The sequence below is a fragment of the Ursus americanus genome, chromosome 15 (genome assembly GCF_024610735.1).
Source record: "Ursus americanus isolate L20-20 chromosome 15, mUrsAme1.1.p, whole genome shotgun sequence".
Taxonomy (NCBI): domain Eukaryota; kingdom Metazoa; phylum Chordata; class Mammalia; order Carnivora; family Ursidae; genus Ursus; species Ursus americanus.
This window is the reverse complement of record NC_142141.1, coordinates 18,734,572-18,753,790: the sequence shown is the minus strand read 5'-3', so window position 1 is coordinate 18,753,790 and position 19,219 is coordinate 18,734,572. Positions and strand designations below refer to the sequence as shown.

Below are 19,219 nucleotides of genomic sequence, written 5' to 3'. Positions count from 1 at the left end.
ACATAGACAGCCAGCAAGAGAGGGAACACAAGCAGGGGGAGTGGGAGAGGAAGAAGCAGGCTCCCAGCGGAGGAGCCTGATGTGGGGCTCGATCCCATAACGCTGGGATCACGCCCTGAGCCGAAGGCAGACGCTTAACCACTGTGCCACCCAGGCGCCCCTGTTAGTAGAAATTTTTAAATTATCTATGTGGCTGTCATCGTACTTCTACTATATGGTGCTGGCAGAAAAGAACGAAGCAATAACACTGATTATTCCTGGGGAGTGGGATTGGGGAGAAATTTTGTTAAGGAGGACAGGGAATAGGGACATTGACCTTTAACCTAAACTCTATTATATTTATCAAAAAGCCTTTAATTTAAAATTTTAAAAATCAATAACAGAATTCCAAAGTCTGTAGTTAATGGTATTATAGCAATGCTAATGTCTTAGTTTGGCAAATGTACCATGGTTACATTAGCTGTTAACATTAGAGGAAACTGGTGGAAACTGAGGAACAGGAACTCTCCATACTATCATTGCGATTTTTCTGTAAACCCTAAAGTATTTCAAAATAAAAAGTTAAAAAGCAAGAATAAGGGAAACAAGCAATCTAACAAGATCTGTGTCTTCCACTTCATAGAAATTCTTACTTAGTTTCAATGTACTGTAAGGCTCCAAATCGGCTGTCCCACTCGGAGTGCCCCTTGTATACACATTCACTCAAAAACAGTTACCTAAGATAGCATCATATTTCTTAGTTTTTACCTGAGATTCCATTAGTTTGGATAACTCTTTTCTCCCATGGTGATCAGAAGCTATTTAGCTGCTGTTTATATAATAGGAATTTTTGTTGAAATTGGAGGGTTGCTGGACAGAATGATGGAAGGCACTGCTCTCCCCAAGAACCTTCCAGAGACCCAGGTAGCTGGAAACTTTTAAGCTCCTTCCCCTTGGATCCCTACTTTAACTGTCAGATTCAACCAATACTAAGGTCAAGAGCATTTGCTAAGACACAGTGGTAAACTCTGGGATAAAGAAATGAATCAAAAAAATCTATATCATAATATAGCTATATATATTAGAGTATATAGTCTATTTGTTACAATATAACAAAACTGTGGAAAACAACCTTCCCCTACATTTATACAGTTGTTACTTTTTACCGAAGTGTTTTCTGAACAAGAACTAAATTCAGCACACAATTGATCAGTAATGGCAAATGAAACTACAAGTAAAGTTTAAAACAGAGGAGATATAGATGTATGGATTATAGATATTTCACAGCTGACCAGAAGAAGGCAAAACCTTCACTGGAGTATAAAATATTTCTGTTTTACATGAACTAGGTTTAAAATGAATGTGAAAGTACAAACACAAAATGTAGATATTACAAAGGACAATGTATCCACTTACTACAAAACAGGTCGCCAGTACAGAATATAAAACTATAATGAAATATTTTCCAAAGGCGACCCACCCACAAGACAATTACGTTAAAACAATGTGCACATTTAAACAGATGTCCCACTGCCACCATACATGAATAGCTTAAATAATCATTAAAAAAAAACCAACTCACTGTTTTCTCTGGAAAAGGAGAGTCACACCATAAGCAGAAGGAATTCGAACAAGAATTCACAAAAGATTATCACTGCTAAGAGTAAATGAGTGACTTGGAATGACCTCTATAATTGGGGTCACCATTACTGAAGAAATGACACAGAGGACCTACGAGCCTGAAACATTTCTGAGTCACACTGCTTCTCAGAACAGATTTTCCAGGGAAAATGGACTAAAATCTGAGCCCTCCTCAAGGTTGAGAACCTTTCAGCCAAATGATCCAGCTGCTCCTTTCCTTTTCCCCCACTTCCCAACTGAATTCCAGAAAAGGACGGTGGAAAAAAATCTCAAAAATTCTGCTCTAGGTCATCTATTTACACTTATCTCCAGAAGGATCCAGACTTTCTGAATAGAAACTGGAGACAAGACGGTGTTCAGCTTAATTTTTCAAATTTATATTTAAATGAAAATTAAGTTTAAATGAGAATAGGCATAGGGAGGACCCACAACTCAACTAAGGGGGGACTGAACTGGTTGGAACTTCTGCCTCGGGAATTCCAAATCTAGAAGTGATATGCAGATAAAACATGGTCTTACCATGGTTTTCAGTCTCAAAAGATCAAGGAGACCCTCTTGTGCTGTGAGTGCCCTATGGAAGAAAAATCCTAAGATACTTCTAAGAGCAAGCCACACATTCAATCTTATTCCACTGTTTTTAATTGAGTGACTGCTTATCTCCTGGGCTTTTTGTAACAGTCTTGTAGGATACTTCTGTTTGTTCCCATTTCTGCCAACTTCGCCCTTCCAAATAACTGACATAGAATAGATCCTACTCTGAAAACCAGGATTCCAGTCCTGGCTTACTGCCAGCCTTGACCTTGAATCTAACTTATCCTAATCTTCATTTCTTCCTATGATCAGGAAGGAAGACAGGAAAACATTGCTATAATGTTTAAATCTAATTTTCTATTACAAAAGAAAATAAGTCAAACAATTATAAAAGCACATAAAAGGAAAACGTCTGTCTCGACCATTTGCCTCTGTGGGGTAGCCATTTTAATTTTGGTATATTCTTCCCGATTTTTTTAAGGCAAAAGAAAAAATTAGCATCAACTTCATACATTGTTCCAGAACTTTTTTTCCTCTTTTTTTTAGCAATATAGCGCTCTCCTCTGACAAGTAACGTAAGCTCCATGAGAGTAGGGACTTTGTCTATTTCCCTCACTGCTATATTTCTAGGGACAAGAACAGTGCCCGGCACAAAGCAGGTGCCAATAAATGCTCACTGACTGAATGAATGGAATGAATCCTCCTTAGATCAAATACACGTTCTGTGTGATCAGGGACATAGGTCTGTCTGTTTGGTCTCTCCCTCTGGTCTCAGCACCAGAGTCCCTGGCATATAGTAGACATTTAAATATTCATTGAATTAGGAAAACAGCTCAATGAGGAAACCACTTAATTCTTTCTAACTGCACCAGCATGTTGACATCACAATAACTGACTATTCCCCAGGTGATGAAAAAATCTCTTACGAGCACCATTGTAATGATCAACCTGTATACATTCCCTTGTTTAAAGACTTTTGTAGAATAAGAATCTCGTTCTGTGGGGGAAACCATTGAGCTGGTCTCAGTACGTTCTGAAGTCCCTTCCCTCCAGAATTCCATAATTTTAAAATACTTATGATTAATCTTTTGTCTTCTATGAGAGCTGCTGCCTATAATTTTGCAAAATGATCTCCCTTATATATCTCCCTGTAGAAACTCAGTACTTCCCAAAACTGTCTAAATGCAGCCCGAACATTATAACTCACACAAGACTGCCAGAAAGACTTCTAGAAACAAACAGGCTGCCTACATCCCTGATGACCAATATTTTCTGCATAGAGCATGGGAGTCATTTAATCACTACCTGGGGAGGGGCAGTTTTTAGGCAACAACAGGTCTCTGTTGGTGATTCTTTGTGTGCTAAGGAGGCTCAGCAGAAAGGGGGACACAGGGGTGCCTGGGTGGCTCAGTCAGTTAAGTGTCTGACTCTTGATTTCAGCACAGGTCGTGATCTCGGGGTTGTGAGATCAAGCCCCATATTGGGCTTTGTGCCAGGCATGGAGCCTGCTTAAGATTCTCTATCTCTCAGGGCGCCTGGGTGGCGCAGTCCTTAAACATCTGCCTTCGGCTCAGGGCGTGATCCCAGCGTTCTGGGATCGAGCCCCACATCAGGCTCCTCTGCTGGGAGCCTGCTTCTTCCTCTCCCACTCCCCCTGCTTGTGTTCCCTCTCTCGCTGGCTATCTCTCTATGTCAAATAAATAAATAAATAAATAAATAAATAAATAAATAAATAAATCTTAAAAAAAAAAAAAGATTCTCTATCTCTTCCTCTGCCCATCTCCAAAAAAAAAAAAAAAAAAAGAGAGAAAGAGAAAGAGAGAGAAGAGAAAGGAAAAGAAATGAAGAGAAAAGAAGAAAGGAAAGAAAAGGAAAGGAAAAAAAAGAAAAGAAAAGAAAAGAAAAGAAAAGAAAAGAAAAGAAAAGAAAAGAAAAGAGGACACAGACAAGAGAGTAACAGACTTCCAAAGACCTGAGCTAGGAGACGATGCTAAGAAACCAACACCACTTTGAACTAGGTAAGAGCAGATATGGGAGCTTAGGAGTATCTGTGAGTTCTCTGACAAGTGCTCTATCTAAGATCTGCAAAGGAAATGACTCTCCAGAAGTCTACCTTTCTAATGTTTTTTCACCCCAAAGATATTTAGTAAATTCCTGTGATGTGTGAGAGCTCTGTCAGGCACTGGGCAGGCAACACATTAGCAAGACAAACCAAGTCACCACCACCTGGAAATTGAAGCTTAGGGACCACAGTCTTTCCGTCAAAGGACTTGATGCTGATAAATATAGATTGCTGGAGCCCTTTGCCTTCTTTCCAGCAGAATTTGTGTCCCACTCACTGCTTCTTCTTCTTCTATGAAAAACAGAGCTCTACTTCTCTCCATGAATGGAGAAGTTGCTGGGAGATCTTTCCCATTGAGTGTGCCCCAGGCAAAACTTGACAACACACGCAGTGCACACTTCCTTTTTCTCTGGGAGCTCCCGCCACACCACAGGACCTGCCACGCAGTCTGCCTAACTGGCAAAGGAGAGCTCTGCAGTGGCACTTACTGTTAAAGAATCAATACTCAGAGAAGCATAAGTCTTCTAGAAGAGTCGAGACCATCTCCTCCTCCTCCTCCAGTAGCTTCTTACCTTTTTATAGGTCACAGATCTTTTTGAAAATCAGTGGTCTCTTTCGACTTCCTGTCCCAAAAAGACATGCACGTACCTCAGCACATAATTTTCCCTTTATTTTCAGGAGCTTTGTGGGTCCATCATATGACCGAATTTCCTGGCATTTCAGGGACCGCATATTAAGAATTCCTACTCTCTATAAAAGCCCATTTGAGCTCTAATGCCCTGACTAGCAGTCTCTGAGTTGGGTACACCTGGTGGCTGAAACACAGAGGTAATGTTGAGCCTCACTACAGTACAGGTCACAGTTCCCTCCCTATGGGAGCTAATTATCTTCAGAAAATGTAAAAACTCTGCTTGGTGGTGTGGACAGAGCCTCTAAAGCCAGTTAGCTTACGCATTTCATAGTTTTCAAAGATGATACCACGCTCAAAAATGACGTAGTGGGATCTGGTGGCATTTAAAGGGTTAAACCTCTAGGCTGTCAGGATTGCTGCCCATTGTTGACATAGCAGTAGTATTTGTAAGGATCTTCCATTTCATATATGTTCTCCTCGATGATATAGATGTTTTCCTGTGAGCGCGTTCCTTCTGCTCCTGTGTTTGCTAACCCCGAGGGAGGGGGGTTGGCCAAGCTGACGAGGCTGTGGAAAGAAATGTTGCAGTTGAGTTCAGCATCTCCTGGGCAGCACAGAATACAGTTAAGAGAACAGGCTTGGCTGAAGAGACAACAACCAAATGTAGTACATGGTCCTTGATCAGGTCCTGACTAGGAGGAAAAGGCCATAAAAAAGCAATAAAGTAATGTGTGGAACAATCGAGGACATTTGAATTCATCTCCATTTCCTTAAGTACAAAAACGGCATTGTATCATAAGGAGGGACAGACTGACGTGTTGAGGTGAAGTGTGAAGATGCCTGACATGTCCTTACAAATGGTTCCAGAAAAAAACTATATATTAACAGAGAAACAGAGCAAGCAAGTATGTCAGAATGTTAAATCATGAGTTTCCTTGAAAGGTTCTATTGTTCCTTCCACTGTAACTTCAGTTCTTCTGTGGGCTTGAACAATTTCAAAAAGAAAAAAATACGAATATGTTATGGATCCAATAAGACTTGAGTTTGAATTCTGCCTCTGTCCCTTACCAGCCATATGACCTTGGGCAAGTTGGGTGGTTGGTTGTTTCTTTTTTCATTCACTCAATCAAGAAATATTTAGTGTGTTACACACTGTTGTAGGAAGCAAGAAATACTGCAGTGAATAATACACAAAAATCCCATGGAGCCTGCGTGTTAGTAAACTTTGTGTCTCAGTGATGTCATCTGTAAAATGGGAATAATAACCATTCTATTTCACAGGGCTGCTATAAGGAGCATTGACTCACTCAACCACCAGCTATGTCGGTGCCTACTAAACATCACGTGTGTATCTAGGTACACAGACGCTAATGCAGCAACAACGCCCTAATTTTCCATGGAGCTTCCGTGTATAGAGAGAGATGAACATCTACCAAATAATTTCACCAAATAATTTCAACCAAATAATGAATTAATGCACGTAAATATTACCTATGGATAGTATCACATTTCAAGTTTCAGCTCTAATAACAAATCCTGGCAAAGATGATCGAAAGCCAGTGATAACTAAATATTTTATTTGGCCTATTTGACTTTTTGACTGTAGAGTATTTTGTCTTCATAAATATACTATCTATACTTGGTCTTTAGATAGTATTCAATAGGCAGAGTCATTTTTTTTTTTTTTACTGCATTCTACTCATGTACCAAATATCACCAAATTCTACTAGAAGTTATTTAAGCTTTGGGTATTTGGAATGGAGGTGTGTGCATGTGTTTATATGTATACGTATGTGTGTAGTCAAAAATGGATACCAAGACTGAAATATAATAGACCAGTAGATCTCAACCCTGTTCCCACATTAGAATCACCTGGAAAATTTTTAGAAAAACATCTATGCTTAGGCCCCATCCCCAAAGATTCTGATTTATTTGCTCTGGTGTTGGCAAAATTATGTTCAAGTGCCCTAGGTAATTCTAATAGGCACGGAAGTTAAGAATGCCTGGGCTAGGGGCGCCTGGGTGGCACAGCGGTTAAACGTCTGCCTTCGGCTCAGGGCGTGATCCCGGCGTTACGGGATCGAGCCCCATGTCAGGCTCCTCCACTATGAGCCTGCTTCTTCCTCTCCCACTCCCCCTGCTTGTGTTCCCTCTCTCACTGGCTATCTCTTCTCTGTCAAATAAATAAACAAAATCTTAAAAAAAAAAAAAAAAAAAAGAATGCCTGGGCTGATGTATAAAAGCCCTAAGAGAAGATTCTGGGTATCTTGCTCACTTTTGTAATCCAGTGCCCAGCCCAGAGTTTGAACGTAGCTCAATCACTGGAAGGGTCAATTCATTGAAAAAAACCATTAATATACAAAAAAAGCATTTCCTATCAATAGTGAGATAAGCTCTATACCTTAACTTCAGGCAATGGAGCTAGAGAAATCAGAAAGGAGAACAGAGCAGTATGTTTAATTGGTATTGCATTAATCCATGCCTAAGGTAAGAAGGAAGTATAAGTTTAAATCCTAGGGCAGGACTCCTAAGAGCAAAGCCATCTTAGAGTAGGGGCCTCCAAGATTCCCATCTTCCCCTACCCCACCTGTTATTCTTACCTTGAATTCTGTAACTTCTCTTTGCTATAAGAATACCCTAGGCAAAAGGTGGAAGAAAAGTCAATTAAAAAATGCTTTCATAAAACAAATGAGATAAGAAATAAAATGAACTTACTGGAGTCAAGGATTGTTTAGGGAAATCTGGTCTCCCTTGGACTGAAATAAATCAAAGTATCAGTGTGTGTCTTGATTTATTACATGGACTATGCTAGTAAGTAATAAAGATGCATGTCTTACATTCAGCAAATATATGGAGCATCTCCTATGTGCCTGGCAGTATGCTAGGTACTGGGGATGCAAAAGTGAATTGTGAGCCCTGACTTCTTAAGACTTGTGTTCTAGTGAAGGAGGCATTTAAAACAATAATCTCTAATTGTGGAACTAATAATGCACAAGAACAGATGATGGAGATGGTGGTCAGGAAAAAACTCTCAGAAGAGGCGACCTTTACGCTCAGTTCTGAACGAAGAGAATGTGTCAGCCAAGTGAAGAGCCGGGGGAGAATTCAGGCAGCGAGAACACCTGATATAGATGATAGTGGGTTCCTGAAACTGAAATAAGAGAGTGGCCCAAGGCAAGGTCTGGAGAGGTAGGCAGGGGCTAGCTCCAGAGGACCTTTTAAGCCGTAATCAAAATTTTGGATTTATTCTAAGACTTATAAGAAATAATTGAAGAGCAGAAATATGAGAGCTGGTTGTGTTTTAAGATCATCCTAGCAACTGTGTGAGGAATAGATTAAAAGGAGGTATAAAAAAAAATGAAGAAGTAAGCAGAGATCATGATGCCTCAGATCAGAGTAAGGTGGTGACCGAGAGAGATGCAGAATAATGAATGGATTCTACATGTATTTTGGAGAAAGCCTACAGGAATTAAAATCAGATTTTGTGTTAGGAGGAAACAGGATTCAAGGATAGTCTCTGGCTTTCTGGCTTAAGCAGCCAGATGGATGGTAGTGAAACACTATAATGGGGAACACCAGAGAGGCAGAAGTTGTATTCTGGGAAGGCGGAATATGGACTATAGACCTCCATTTTGGACATGGTAAATGTGGGAGACATCTAAGTGAAGGTATCAACTGTACGAACACTCTGAGTTGGAGAAGGACATTAAGGATGACATTTAAGCCTCTGGAAATATAGGTCATCACCTAAGGAATATCAATATCTAGAAGTCAAGCAGAAAAAGAAATAACACAAGTGACTGAAAAGGAATGGCTAATGAAGTAGGAGAGTGGTATTCTAAAAGCCCAGAGAAGGAAGACTTTCTAGAATGAGTGAGAGTCGATTTGGTTAAATATTGCTGAAAGATTGACTACAATGAAGACACAGGTGTCTGCTGGAGTTAGAAAATGGCGGTTGTCGGTGGGCTTGACTAAAACTATTTCCTTGGTGCTACAGGTGTAGATGCTAAAGGATGGGTTGAAGAGTTCTGGGGGTACAAAGCTGGAAAAATTCATCTGAGAAATTTGCCCATAAAGAACAGAGAAATGGGAGCAGCCAAGGAGGAATATGTGAGTTAGAACATATTTTTATGCTAATGAAAGTGGAATAAATAAAAAGGGAGAGGTAGATGATTCTGGAGAAAGGGATAAAAGGAGGAATGAAGTCTTGGCTAAGGCAAAGGAGATGGAACAGGTCTTTGATACTTCACCAGTTGAGTGAGAAATGAGGGAGGTTTGAGTAGTACCAAGGTATGGATTCTCATTGCAGAGAGTGCACTAGAAAGATATAGGAATGCTGGTTATATTGCTGCCAATTAAAGGCTTTGATGTCCTGACTTAAACACCTGTCACCTTGGTTTTAAGATTTTCTCCAGCAACTTCTAGGGAAAAGATCACAAATCAAACAGGACTTTCCCATCTGTTCTTCTAAGTAGCCATGTTTTCGGAGTAATACAGACCTGGGTACAAAGTGTCAGACTTCTCCCCTTGAGAAGAAACCTCACTTCAAGCCTCTTTACACAAACTAGAATGGCCCCTAATACCAGGCCATCGCAGGACTCAAAAAGGTAATGAGGTCTATTGTTGTTCTTGATCAACCTGTAGGCATTACATTCATATGATCAATTCACAAACTCCCCGACTACCTCTCAGTAAACCCAGGTAAATGTGGATGGGGTAGCTTCTTTCTTTGAACAATCCGTTTACCAATAATAGCAGAACAGCATAATGGGGAGGAATAGGAGAATCTTGTCTTCTATATCTATCAATTAACCATATGACTTTGGACAGCATATCAGTTCTCCATTTGGTAAATTAATATAATATTAGTGTCTTTCTCAGTAGGGTAGTTATGAGGATTTAATGAACATAAAGCCCTCAGCAGCTTTAAGCCACACAACTAGGGTGACCAATTCATCCTGATTTTCCCGGCACTGTCCCAGTTTTAGCACTGGAATCCCACATCCTAGGAACCCCATCAGTCCTGGGCAAATCTGGGACAACTGGTCACCCGATATGTGGTCCATGTTTATGTATTAGTAGGAAAGGCTGCTAGAATGTACTAAGCCCTAGGATATAAGGCCTTGGCCTCTGCCCTTGAAGAGAAGAGAATATATCACAATTACAACAGTGTGTGAGACTTCTGGGGTGATGGCAATGTTTGGGTCTTGATTGTAGTGATAGGTTTCCAAGTGTGATCATCTATTGAAATTCATCAACTTGAACATACTTTAAATATGCAGTTCAAGTATATAAGCCATACCTTAAGAAGATTTTTCAAATAAAACTAACTTAGAAAGCAATGTGTGTGTGAGTGCCATGAAGGAGCAAAACACGAATGCTGCAATCCTGGCCCCCGACACTTTGATTAAAGGACTTGCCACCTCTCTCTAAAGACCTGCACAAGTAAGTTAGGAAACAGGTAAGATAGGAACAAGTGAGGTAGGAAAATGCACAGAGAGAAATTATGTTTGTTTTACTTCCGAATAAACCTAATTCATGACTTAAAGAGGTTTGTGTTCTTAGCCAAACGTAAGAGACCAGCTTTGCGTCTTAGGGATCCTGAAACCTTGGCAAAGCGGCATACTCTCTTGTAGCTCTGCTTCCTGCATTATAAAAAGGTGATAAATACTCCCTACTGCGTAGGATGGTGACGATAAAATATAGGAAAAACATTAAGCACAATGTTTGTGTATTACCTGGTAAGTGTTGAATAAAAACATAGCTAGTATCATTGGTAGGTTTGGGAGGACTACAGAGTATTCAGTTTTATCACCTTCAGGTATAAATATAAACTCATATTTTTGTGTTAGTTCCTTTTTTAACAGTTCCTCATCAGAGGGAGAAAGAAGCAGCACCAACCAACTTACACATGAGAATTAAAGCACCAACCAACCTACACGTGAGAATTAAAGCACCAACCAACTTACACGTGAGAATTAAAGCACCGATGATAAGAAGGAGAGCCAGTCCAGCAGAGACCCCTGCTCCGATGTAGACGCCTATTCTGGTGGTCGCACCAGCGTCTTGTAACTCATTAGCCAATGTGGGTATTTGCTACGGAAACACAAACAGAACTACAGCAGATGGCCAGAAATCAGTTGTGTGCTCAGCCAGTCTCATGACTTGTGCATCAGACCGTCCCTTTCACGGCACCACGGGAGTGCCGGGACCTTGAGACTACTCATGATCTGTCTCCTTCCAGATAGGCCTCCAACCACCAAAGAAAGGGACGTGCATACTGTTCGGAGTTAGTAAGGGAATAAAATGTGTCACTTCTATGCTGTTGGGGGCACAAGGAGCCCTTAGTAAATGGACTCCCCTCTCCCACCAAATAAAAATGGGCTTTAGAGTAGAATCCTGTTCATTCAAGGTCCCCTGGTGTTCCAGGGAGTTTCAGAGTGGTCAAAACTTGGTGTCTTGTAGAGAAACACCCATATTCACAGAAAGACGGTGATTTAAGAGCCAGGCCTTTGCAGCCAGCCAGTTCTGAGTTCAAGTCCTAGGTCTGCCACCATCGTGTAGCGTTCTGGGGAAAATTAGGGGATGAGAAATATAAAATGCTTGGCACAGGGCCTTGTATACAATAAATGCTTAAGCAGTGATAACTATTATGTTATTGCTCTAATCAATTGGATTTTTTGACTGAGAGTCAGAAAATTCTTCTGCTTCCCAAATTTTAGTCCCTTTAAAAACAATAATAGTAAACACTTTTAAAACAAAGTCAAAGGAATTAAATCTTCCATTTTTTCAATAAACGTTTGCTGCAGGAGTGTTATGGGCAAGATACTGCACGTCAAACACTATGGATGTACAGAGGTACTTAGACTCAGTCCTTGGTCACAGAGAGGGGGAGGGGCAAAGACAAAGTGCTGAGCCCCAGTTGTGAATACACAAATCGGGGACTTAGACAAATGAAGGCAGACTCCTGGCTGTGTCCCCAAAGAATGTCTAAGTCGCTACTATAAGCTTGCTATCTAGGGGATTCCCTTTTACTCTGAGAAGGTGGGAGACACCAAATTTGTGGTTAATTAAAATATTGATTTATTTGTAGTTAGATATAGAAATTCTTGGCTTAAAATATTCCTGACTAGTATCTTGCCATATATAAATAAATGTAAATAACCTTTTTCATTGGGGTTGCCATGGAAATGAGAAGAAATATACTCTAGGGAGATGGAGATTGAACCCTCCACAGTGGTATACATTTTGAAATAGGATAAGAGGGACAAGCGGGTAGTGCTTCTTCGTTTTGGTTTTCTAGCACTTCCTATGTGCCAGGCACTTGACCTACATCCCCTCATTCCACCCTTATGATAGGCCCATGCAGTTAGAAATGGCATCACCAACATGTGACAGCCAAGGGCTCTGAGGCTAAGGGAGATTAAGCATTTTTTTTCCCCAAGCAGAGAGCAAACAAGAGGAAGACTAAGGTTGAACTTTCTTTTCTCTGCGTTGGGCATAAGGTTAGCGTGCGCGCACACACACACACACACTCACACACAAAGTCACTTACAGTTTGTTGTTTATCATGGAAAGCCTCCAGTGTCTGTGTCTCTGCCATAAAGAGAGAAAAAAAAAAATAGCCAACAGAACAGTCAAGAATGTTTTCTTTTATCTTTTAAAAAAAATCCTAAAGATGCCTATAATCCTATTTGAAATTAAATCTACTCTATACTCTTATACAATAATTAATCGTGAGACCAACAAAATTTTCTAAACACTTGGAAATCAATTTTAGGATGACCATATTTTTTTTAACCAGATAATGAACCCAACTACTTAGGTTCCATGAAAAGGAGACCTCTGTTAGGAAGACTTCGGTTGAATACGTCATTTGTTGTGTCCACAAGGCCCCAAAGAGGGCTGCAAAATTCCAACAACATTGATATCACTCACGCAGGCATTATACTGTAATTAGATTTTGAAAGATAACAAAAGTTAATTTTCTTGAAAAAGTTCTACATGTATTCATTAAAAGAGAGACAGGGTATTTAATTGTCTGAAAATGAAAATAATAATAACCATGGCTATAATTTACCATGAGTGGACATTGTGCTAAATTCTTTGAGCAAAGTATTTCATTTAGCATTCAAAACAATTCTCCTAAAGTAGGGACTATTAGCCCCATTACACAGATGAAGAAGCTGAGACTTCAGAAGGGAAGGGACTTACCCAGGGTCATGCAGCTTAGTGAATAACAGACATGGCCTTCCGGTTTAGGTCTGCATGGCTTCAAACCTTTACTCCGAACTATGCTGCCTTCAACAACCTTCACCTTGGCATGGTCACTACCAAGTGGTCACATTGCCTGGTTGCCAGCTCACCTTCTTTCCTTTTTACCTATTTATTTATTTATTCATCTATCTATCCATTTGATGAACATGTCTACACCCCTACTCTGTGCCAGGCACAGCGGCAGAGCCACGAACAGGATGGGCACAGGCCCTGACCTCACAGACGCAGCCTTCTAAAGATCAATAGATTGTCCAGCTTTGGGAAAACTATGCTTGCTGCTCATGTCTCTGGCTGAGTCAGAGGCTCTGAAACTTCTTAAATGTCATGGCCACTTTCTGGAAGCCTAAAGGTCTAAGTCCTTTCAGGTAGAACCCCTGGTTTAACAAGCCATGATTTTAATAGTCAAATTTTAATATTCTTAGCCCAAAAATATTTTTTTTAAAAAAAGGAAATAAAAGAGATTCTCTTCCACTTACCTTTGCTCTTATTACTACCCAAAAGGAATTTAAAGTACAAAAACCACATTGGTGGAACTGCTAAGTAAACATGAATCTCAACCACACGCAAGATTTTCTAAGGTAAATCCAGTTTCTGCTTCCCTGTAACTATTTTTCTTGGTCTAAATGGCAAGACGGACTTCTCTTTTCTTTGTTTTTGTTTCAATTTACAGTGAAAATAACCCAACAGCGCTCTATTTTATTATCACTGCTTAATTTCACATAGATAGCCATCAACCAAGGTGAGTGGGACAGTTAGAAAAATCTGTGTTGGTGTTTCTAGGGAACCCAAGATTTGGCTGGAGTGGAGCGGGGAGCGGGGGTGGGATGTGATGGTTTTAAAAGTATATAAATTTATAGTTACCATCTAGCACATATCACCTGCCAGACATGGTGCTTAGCACTTTATTTGCATAATATCTTTTAATCTGCACCACAATATATAAGTATTATTATTTTTCCATTTTTCAGATGAAGTGACCAAGTCTCAGAGAGGTGCTTTGCGTAAGATCACACAACCAGTAATTGGCAAACCTGAGATTCAAACCAAGTCTACCTCCAGAGCTGAGAACTCACCATGACCTAGTTCTGCCTCCTTCATCTGGAAGGGACATGACATTGTTTTATGTTCAAGATATGTTTAGGAGCTTCCAAGAGCCCTGGAACTTTTACTTGTTAAGGTTCCACTCCACTGAATAGCAAACATATTCAATGTACCCACATCCCACATTAAAAGAAAAGGTACGTACACCTACCCAAAGTTGACTTTGAAGAGGAGACCCCATCTTTGTTGCCCTAGAGGGAAGGAACTAACAGGTAACAACCAAAGGGAAAAGGACTTGTTTATGATATGGACAACCCTGAGGAAATGCCCTTCCTCTTCAGAAAGGTGTGTGGGCATATAGTGAATGCCCACTTGTGGTGACGTAAAGAACGCTGGAGCCCAGGATGGGAACATGGGCATACAATAAATATGGGGTTTTTTGATTAGGGTTAACTACAGGGAAGCAGAAACTGGATTTACTTTAGAAAATCTTGCGTGTGTTTAAGATTCATGTTTACTTAGCAGTTCCACCAATGTGGTTTTTACACTTTAAATTCCTTTTGGAATGAGGATTGTCATCTGGTCCTACCATATTTAATTTTCTCACTAATCACAGAAGAGATGTTGGCTACCAATCACTAAAGAACCACCAAAGACTAAACTGGTGGAGAACTGAAAACTTATAATAATAACTAATATTTGAGTGCTGTCTGTGAGCCAGGTACCATGCTGAGCACTTTGCCTACATTGTCACACTCAATTTTTACAACAGTCTTATGCAATAGGCACTGGGATTACCCCCAATGTAGAGGTAAGGAAACTGAGCCTCACAGAGTTTGAGCAATTTTACTTTGAGCTCACAAAGCTGGTATGAAGAACTGATAATGGAACCCTGTCACTGACATACTTAACCACAATCTCATTCTGCCTCCAGATCTTACTGGTAACATTAAAGCCAATAACCAACATGTACTGAGTACATGCTATGATCAAATACTGGGCTAAGCACTTGAGATACCCTTTCTTATTTAAATCCCTTTAGGTGGGACTCAGGAGATTTATGAAATTAAGATATGGGGTGTACCTGTTATTACCCTCATCTTACTGAAGGGAAGACTGAGCCCCAGAGAGTATACAAAGGACCAGGAATCTGACAGGAGACATTTAAGATGAATTTCCCTGCTCAGTATGACCTGCAGTCTGCTCTTTTGACCCTATCTTCTCTACCAGAACGGCATGGAGAAGTCCTTGCTGAATTACTCAGAGGATTTAGCTGCTCTTCCTGAGGCTGGAATTGAAAGAACATGATGGGCTTCATTCTAGTTAGAAAAGATCCTCCAAATCACCTCATCCAACCCCAAACATGGACTGGAGCCAATTCATGACAAAACACCCCAGTCTGGGAGTCAATTGGAAAATAATGGCAATGTAATACGTTTTTCATTAGACTAAATTTATTTAATTTAAAAACATGTCTTTTTTAACGCAATAATGGCCTTAGTAGAATTTTTTTTTTCTTATTTGGCAAAATATGTAGACCACCAGGATTTTGTTTTTGGAGGGAGTGGGAATTTCACTAGGTTACAAAATCCAAAGTCTCTAAACCCTCTCCTTGGACAGAACAAGACGCAGAGATCCAGGGAAGTGAAAGGTTTTGGCCCAGGTCACAGGGCTTCTTGTGACTAGTTCCGAATCCTAGCTCAGGGCTCCTTTTTCGCAGCCCAGGTCTATCCCCACCCCAGCCCTCCCCACATACAACATCTCAGGTGCCCAGGGACCTTCACGCCTCCACTCAAACCCTTTTCTCGTCTCTTTCCCATACTCCAAATCCTCTGAACTCTGACAACACCCGAAGGCTTCCTGCTACACCTTCCGCGTCATTACCTGCGCCATGTCCCTTGGCGGTGAGGATCCACGGAAAGGCTGCAGTGGAGTCTGTCCATGGCGTCCGAGCAGAGGTGACCTTGGCTAATACCAGAAACCAACATAAGCATGCGGCTCGTCTGAGAGCAGAGAGCTTGTGGCAGAGAGTCAAAGGGGCAGCAGAAAAAAATATGAAACGCAGCAAATGAAGAGAAGCACATGCCCAACTGCCAAACCTACCTGGCCCCCTTCATGGAGTGCAGGGCACCCGTCAAATGTTGGGCAGAGGCGTGTTACAGTCAGCATCGCCACGGTCGGTCTAATGGTTAGTAATGGAACTAACAGCCACCCAAAAGGCCACACTGAACGCTTTTCATAAAACACCTCGTAAAGTCCTTCCAAGGGCCTGTGTGGTAGGAATTACCGTATTTCATAGAGGAGGAGTTCACCGAGTTTAAATAACTTGCCCAAGAGTACACAGGTAGTTAGGAGGCGAAGTTGGATTTGAACTCAGCTCCATCAGCCACACACTCTATGCTCTGTAAATCTTCAAACAAACGCATGAGCACATGCACGCCACACGTGCACTGTCCGGTGGTTCTCAATCCTCATGTAAGGTAGACTTGGTAAAATCCTAGGGCTCGGGTTCGACCTCCAGAGACACCGATTTCTCTGGTTCATGGGTGCGTGCGGACCAAGGAGCTATAGGTGTTAAAAAAAGATTTTCAGGTGATTCTAATGAGCAGTCAGGTTCCCGAACCACCAGCCTTTTTTTTTTTTTTTTTTAAGATTTTATTTATTTGACAGAGACAGCCAGCGAGAGAGGGAACACAAGCAGGGGGAGTGGGAGAGGAAGAAGCAGGCTCCTAGCGGAGGAGCCTGATGTGGGGCTCCATCCCAGAACGCCGGGATCACACCCTAAGCCGAAGGCAGACGCTTAATGACTGCGCCACCCAGGCGCCCCTCAAACCACCAGTCTTGACCTTTCCTCCCATTCTATAGATCCTGTCCATGAGTTTTAAAATAGATGAAGGGAATTAAAAGTGGCTGGGCATCGCTGGGGGAGCCTGTTAAACTTTAGGTCTTAAGGACTCCCCCCCATGGCTGTAATTGGGGAGATCAGAAGGGAGACCAATCAGTGTATTTAATATTACCTGCAGGTGATCTTATTCAAGAAGGCATACAAAGGTCCACTCACCTGATTTGATGACCAACTCCAGGTTTAATTTTTTATCATTCATTATGCCTGGAAATTGGATCCGGCAACAATAGGTCCCACTGTCGGCTAGAGTCACGTTCTCTATAGTCAAGGACACATCTCCCTTGTGGATATTCCTCTTTAGCTGGTATCTGTTGGAGGTCTGATATTTCACGTTCCTTCCGTCTGTGCTGAGCACCATACTATGACATTCGAACACAGGACAGGATCCCCTGCCCCAGCAGACGGGCACAAGAGCTTCAGAAGTGGTTGCAGAGTAGACACAGGGCAGATCAGCATTCTGACCCACTTCAGCTATGTATACCCCTTCCGAAGACCCTGAATAAAGAGGGAAAGAGAGCAAGACCCAGACAATGAGTGAGGTTGGTTGGTTTCAAGAAAAATGCAAGTAGTGCCTTATAGAATTAAAAGGAAACCAGTGCTGCTGTCCTGTTTGGAAGATGATTCATGATGACGATGATTCTCAGACTTGAGGGGCATCAGAATCACTGGGAAGACATTAAAACACAGACGGCTGGGCCCAACTGCTAGAGTTTCTGATTCAATAGGTCTGGGGTGGTTATAAGAATTTGAATTTCTAGCAAGTTCCCAGGAGCTGTTAAGATGGCTGTTCTCAGAAACTCACTTTGAGAACCAATACCCTAAGAGAGAATTGTGGTCCAACCCTGTGAACACCAGAGGGCAAGGCTGATGGAAATGGGTAATCAGAAAATGTGTCATTGTCTGCCAGTAAAACAGCTCACTGGTCTGGGACAGTTGACTGCTCATCGATGAAAGGCAGTTAACCTGACATAAATCTCACTCTATTTTTTTTTAATTTTTTAATTCTTTTTAAAGATTTTGTTTATTTATTTGACAGAGAGCACAAGCAGGGGGAGTGGAAGGCAGAGCGAGAGGGAGAAGCAGGCTCCCTGCTGAGCAGAGACCCTGATACAGGGCTTGATCCCCGAACTCGGGGATCATGACCTGATCGATGGCAGATACTTAACCGTCTGAGCCACCTAGGCACCCCTCTCTCTCTTTTTTTAAGCACTTGGCACATAATGAATGAAAAACATTGGCTGAATAAGAAGCTTGTGTATTTGAAACCACTCACAGGCTATTTTAAGGTTTAAAATTAATTGCCTTTACATACACATATTAATAAATATATATATAGTAAAACATTAAACAGTATAAAAGGTACATGAGAAGTATACTCCCTCTCCCTGCTCCTTCCCATTTTCCAGTTCCCCTTTCCAGAACGCACACATTAAGAAGCATTTGTGTATTCCCACTCCCTGCAACACACATACCCAAATAAAAGTCTGATAGAGACGTCCTTCCGCACCTTCTTTTATCAATTGACGTTTGGACTCAGGGTCATATCACTACGTGCAGTCGGCCTCCGTGTTTGCACCGTATATCACAGCTTATTTACCTACTCCCCGACTGGTGGACATTTAGGTTGCTTCCATACTTGCTATTACAAACGTTACAATGACCATCCTTGTATCTTTATCTTGTAGTTTCCAGCTGTGGAAGCCCGTGCCCAGACTTACCTGTGAGTAGTAGCAGCCCCAGCAGGACACAGTCAAAGGGAAGAGGTGAAACCATGGATTCTGAAGAAGACAAGTCAAATAATGGTTCTGTTTAGTTTTAATTCTCCAGTGGAACTGGAGATTGCTCTTGCAATCGAATCTCCTTCCCAGTCACAGGAGCGGCGGCCACGGTCCCCAACTGCTGGCCCAGCACACCAGGGCACCTGACTACCAATCTTGGCTCTGTTATTGCTGCCAAGTCTACAGTTACATCAAAGGAAACCCCAGTTCTCTGTCATGCTACACCACACACATCCTGTCAGTCTCTGATATTTATCCCTTAGTCTCAACGAAGAGGAAGCGACACTCGGAGGAAGCAACGTGTCTCTCAGTCAAGAAAACTCCCAGCAAGTAGAGAGAGGCCTGGAGCATCTCCAATGACGTAATCGTCTGTG

The 19,219-nt window shown here is 41.5% G+C and overlaps 1 protein-coding gene and 1 long non-coding RNA gene across 2 annotated transcripts in view; one reads left to right on the top strand and one right to left on the bottom strand.

Moving 5' to 3' along the window:
• Positions 1-10,815, top strand: part of LOC123788536 (uncharacterized) — a 19,155-nt gene extending 8,340 nt beyond the window's left edge. Inside the window, exon 3 of the long non-coding RNA XR_006778535.2 lies at positions 10,697-10,815. This is a non-coding gene — a long non-coding RNA (uncharacterized LOC123788536). The remainder of the gene's footprint in view (positions 1-10,696) is intronic.
• Positions 4,001-19,219, bottom strand: HAVCR2 (hepatitis A virus cellular receptor 2). Its single transcript, XM_045791989.2, has 7 exons — positions 18,786-19,219; positions 17,224-17,562; positions 16,047-16,130; positions 12,400-12,440; positions 10,814-10,940; positions 7,445-7,481; positions 4,001-5,411 (listed from the first exon to the last, which is right to left on the bottom strand). Exons 1-7 carry the CDS (start codon positions 18,838-18,840, stop codon positions 5,252-5,254), a joined length of 843 nt encoding a protein of 280 aa, XP_045647945.2. The 5' UTR covers positions 18,841-19,219; the 3' UTR covers positions 4,001-5,251.

Bases quoted from the DNA above. Each gene is read 5' to 3' on its own strand.
- HAVCR2 (XM_045791989.2), bottom strand. From the start codon at position 18,840: ATGGTTTCACCTCTTCCCTTTGACTGTGTCCTGCTGGGGCTGCTACTA. The intron at 16,131-17,223 runs GTGAGTGGACCT...TTCTGGTATTAG, and splicing joins GGAGTTGGTCATCAAATCAG to CCAAGGTCACCTCTGCTCGG. The intron at 12,441-16,046 runs GTAATGACGCGG...TCTTTATGGCAG, and splicing joins CGCCAAGGGACATGGCGCAG to AGACACAGACACTGGAGGCT.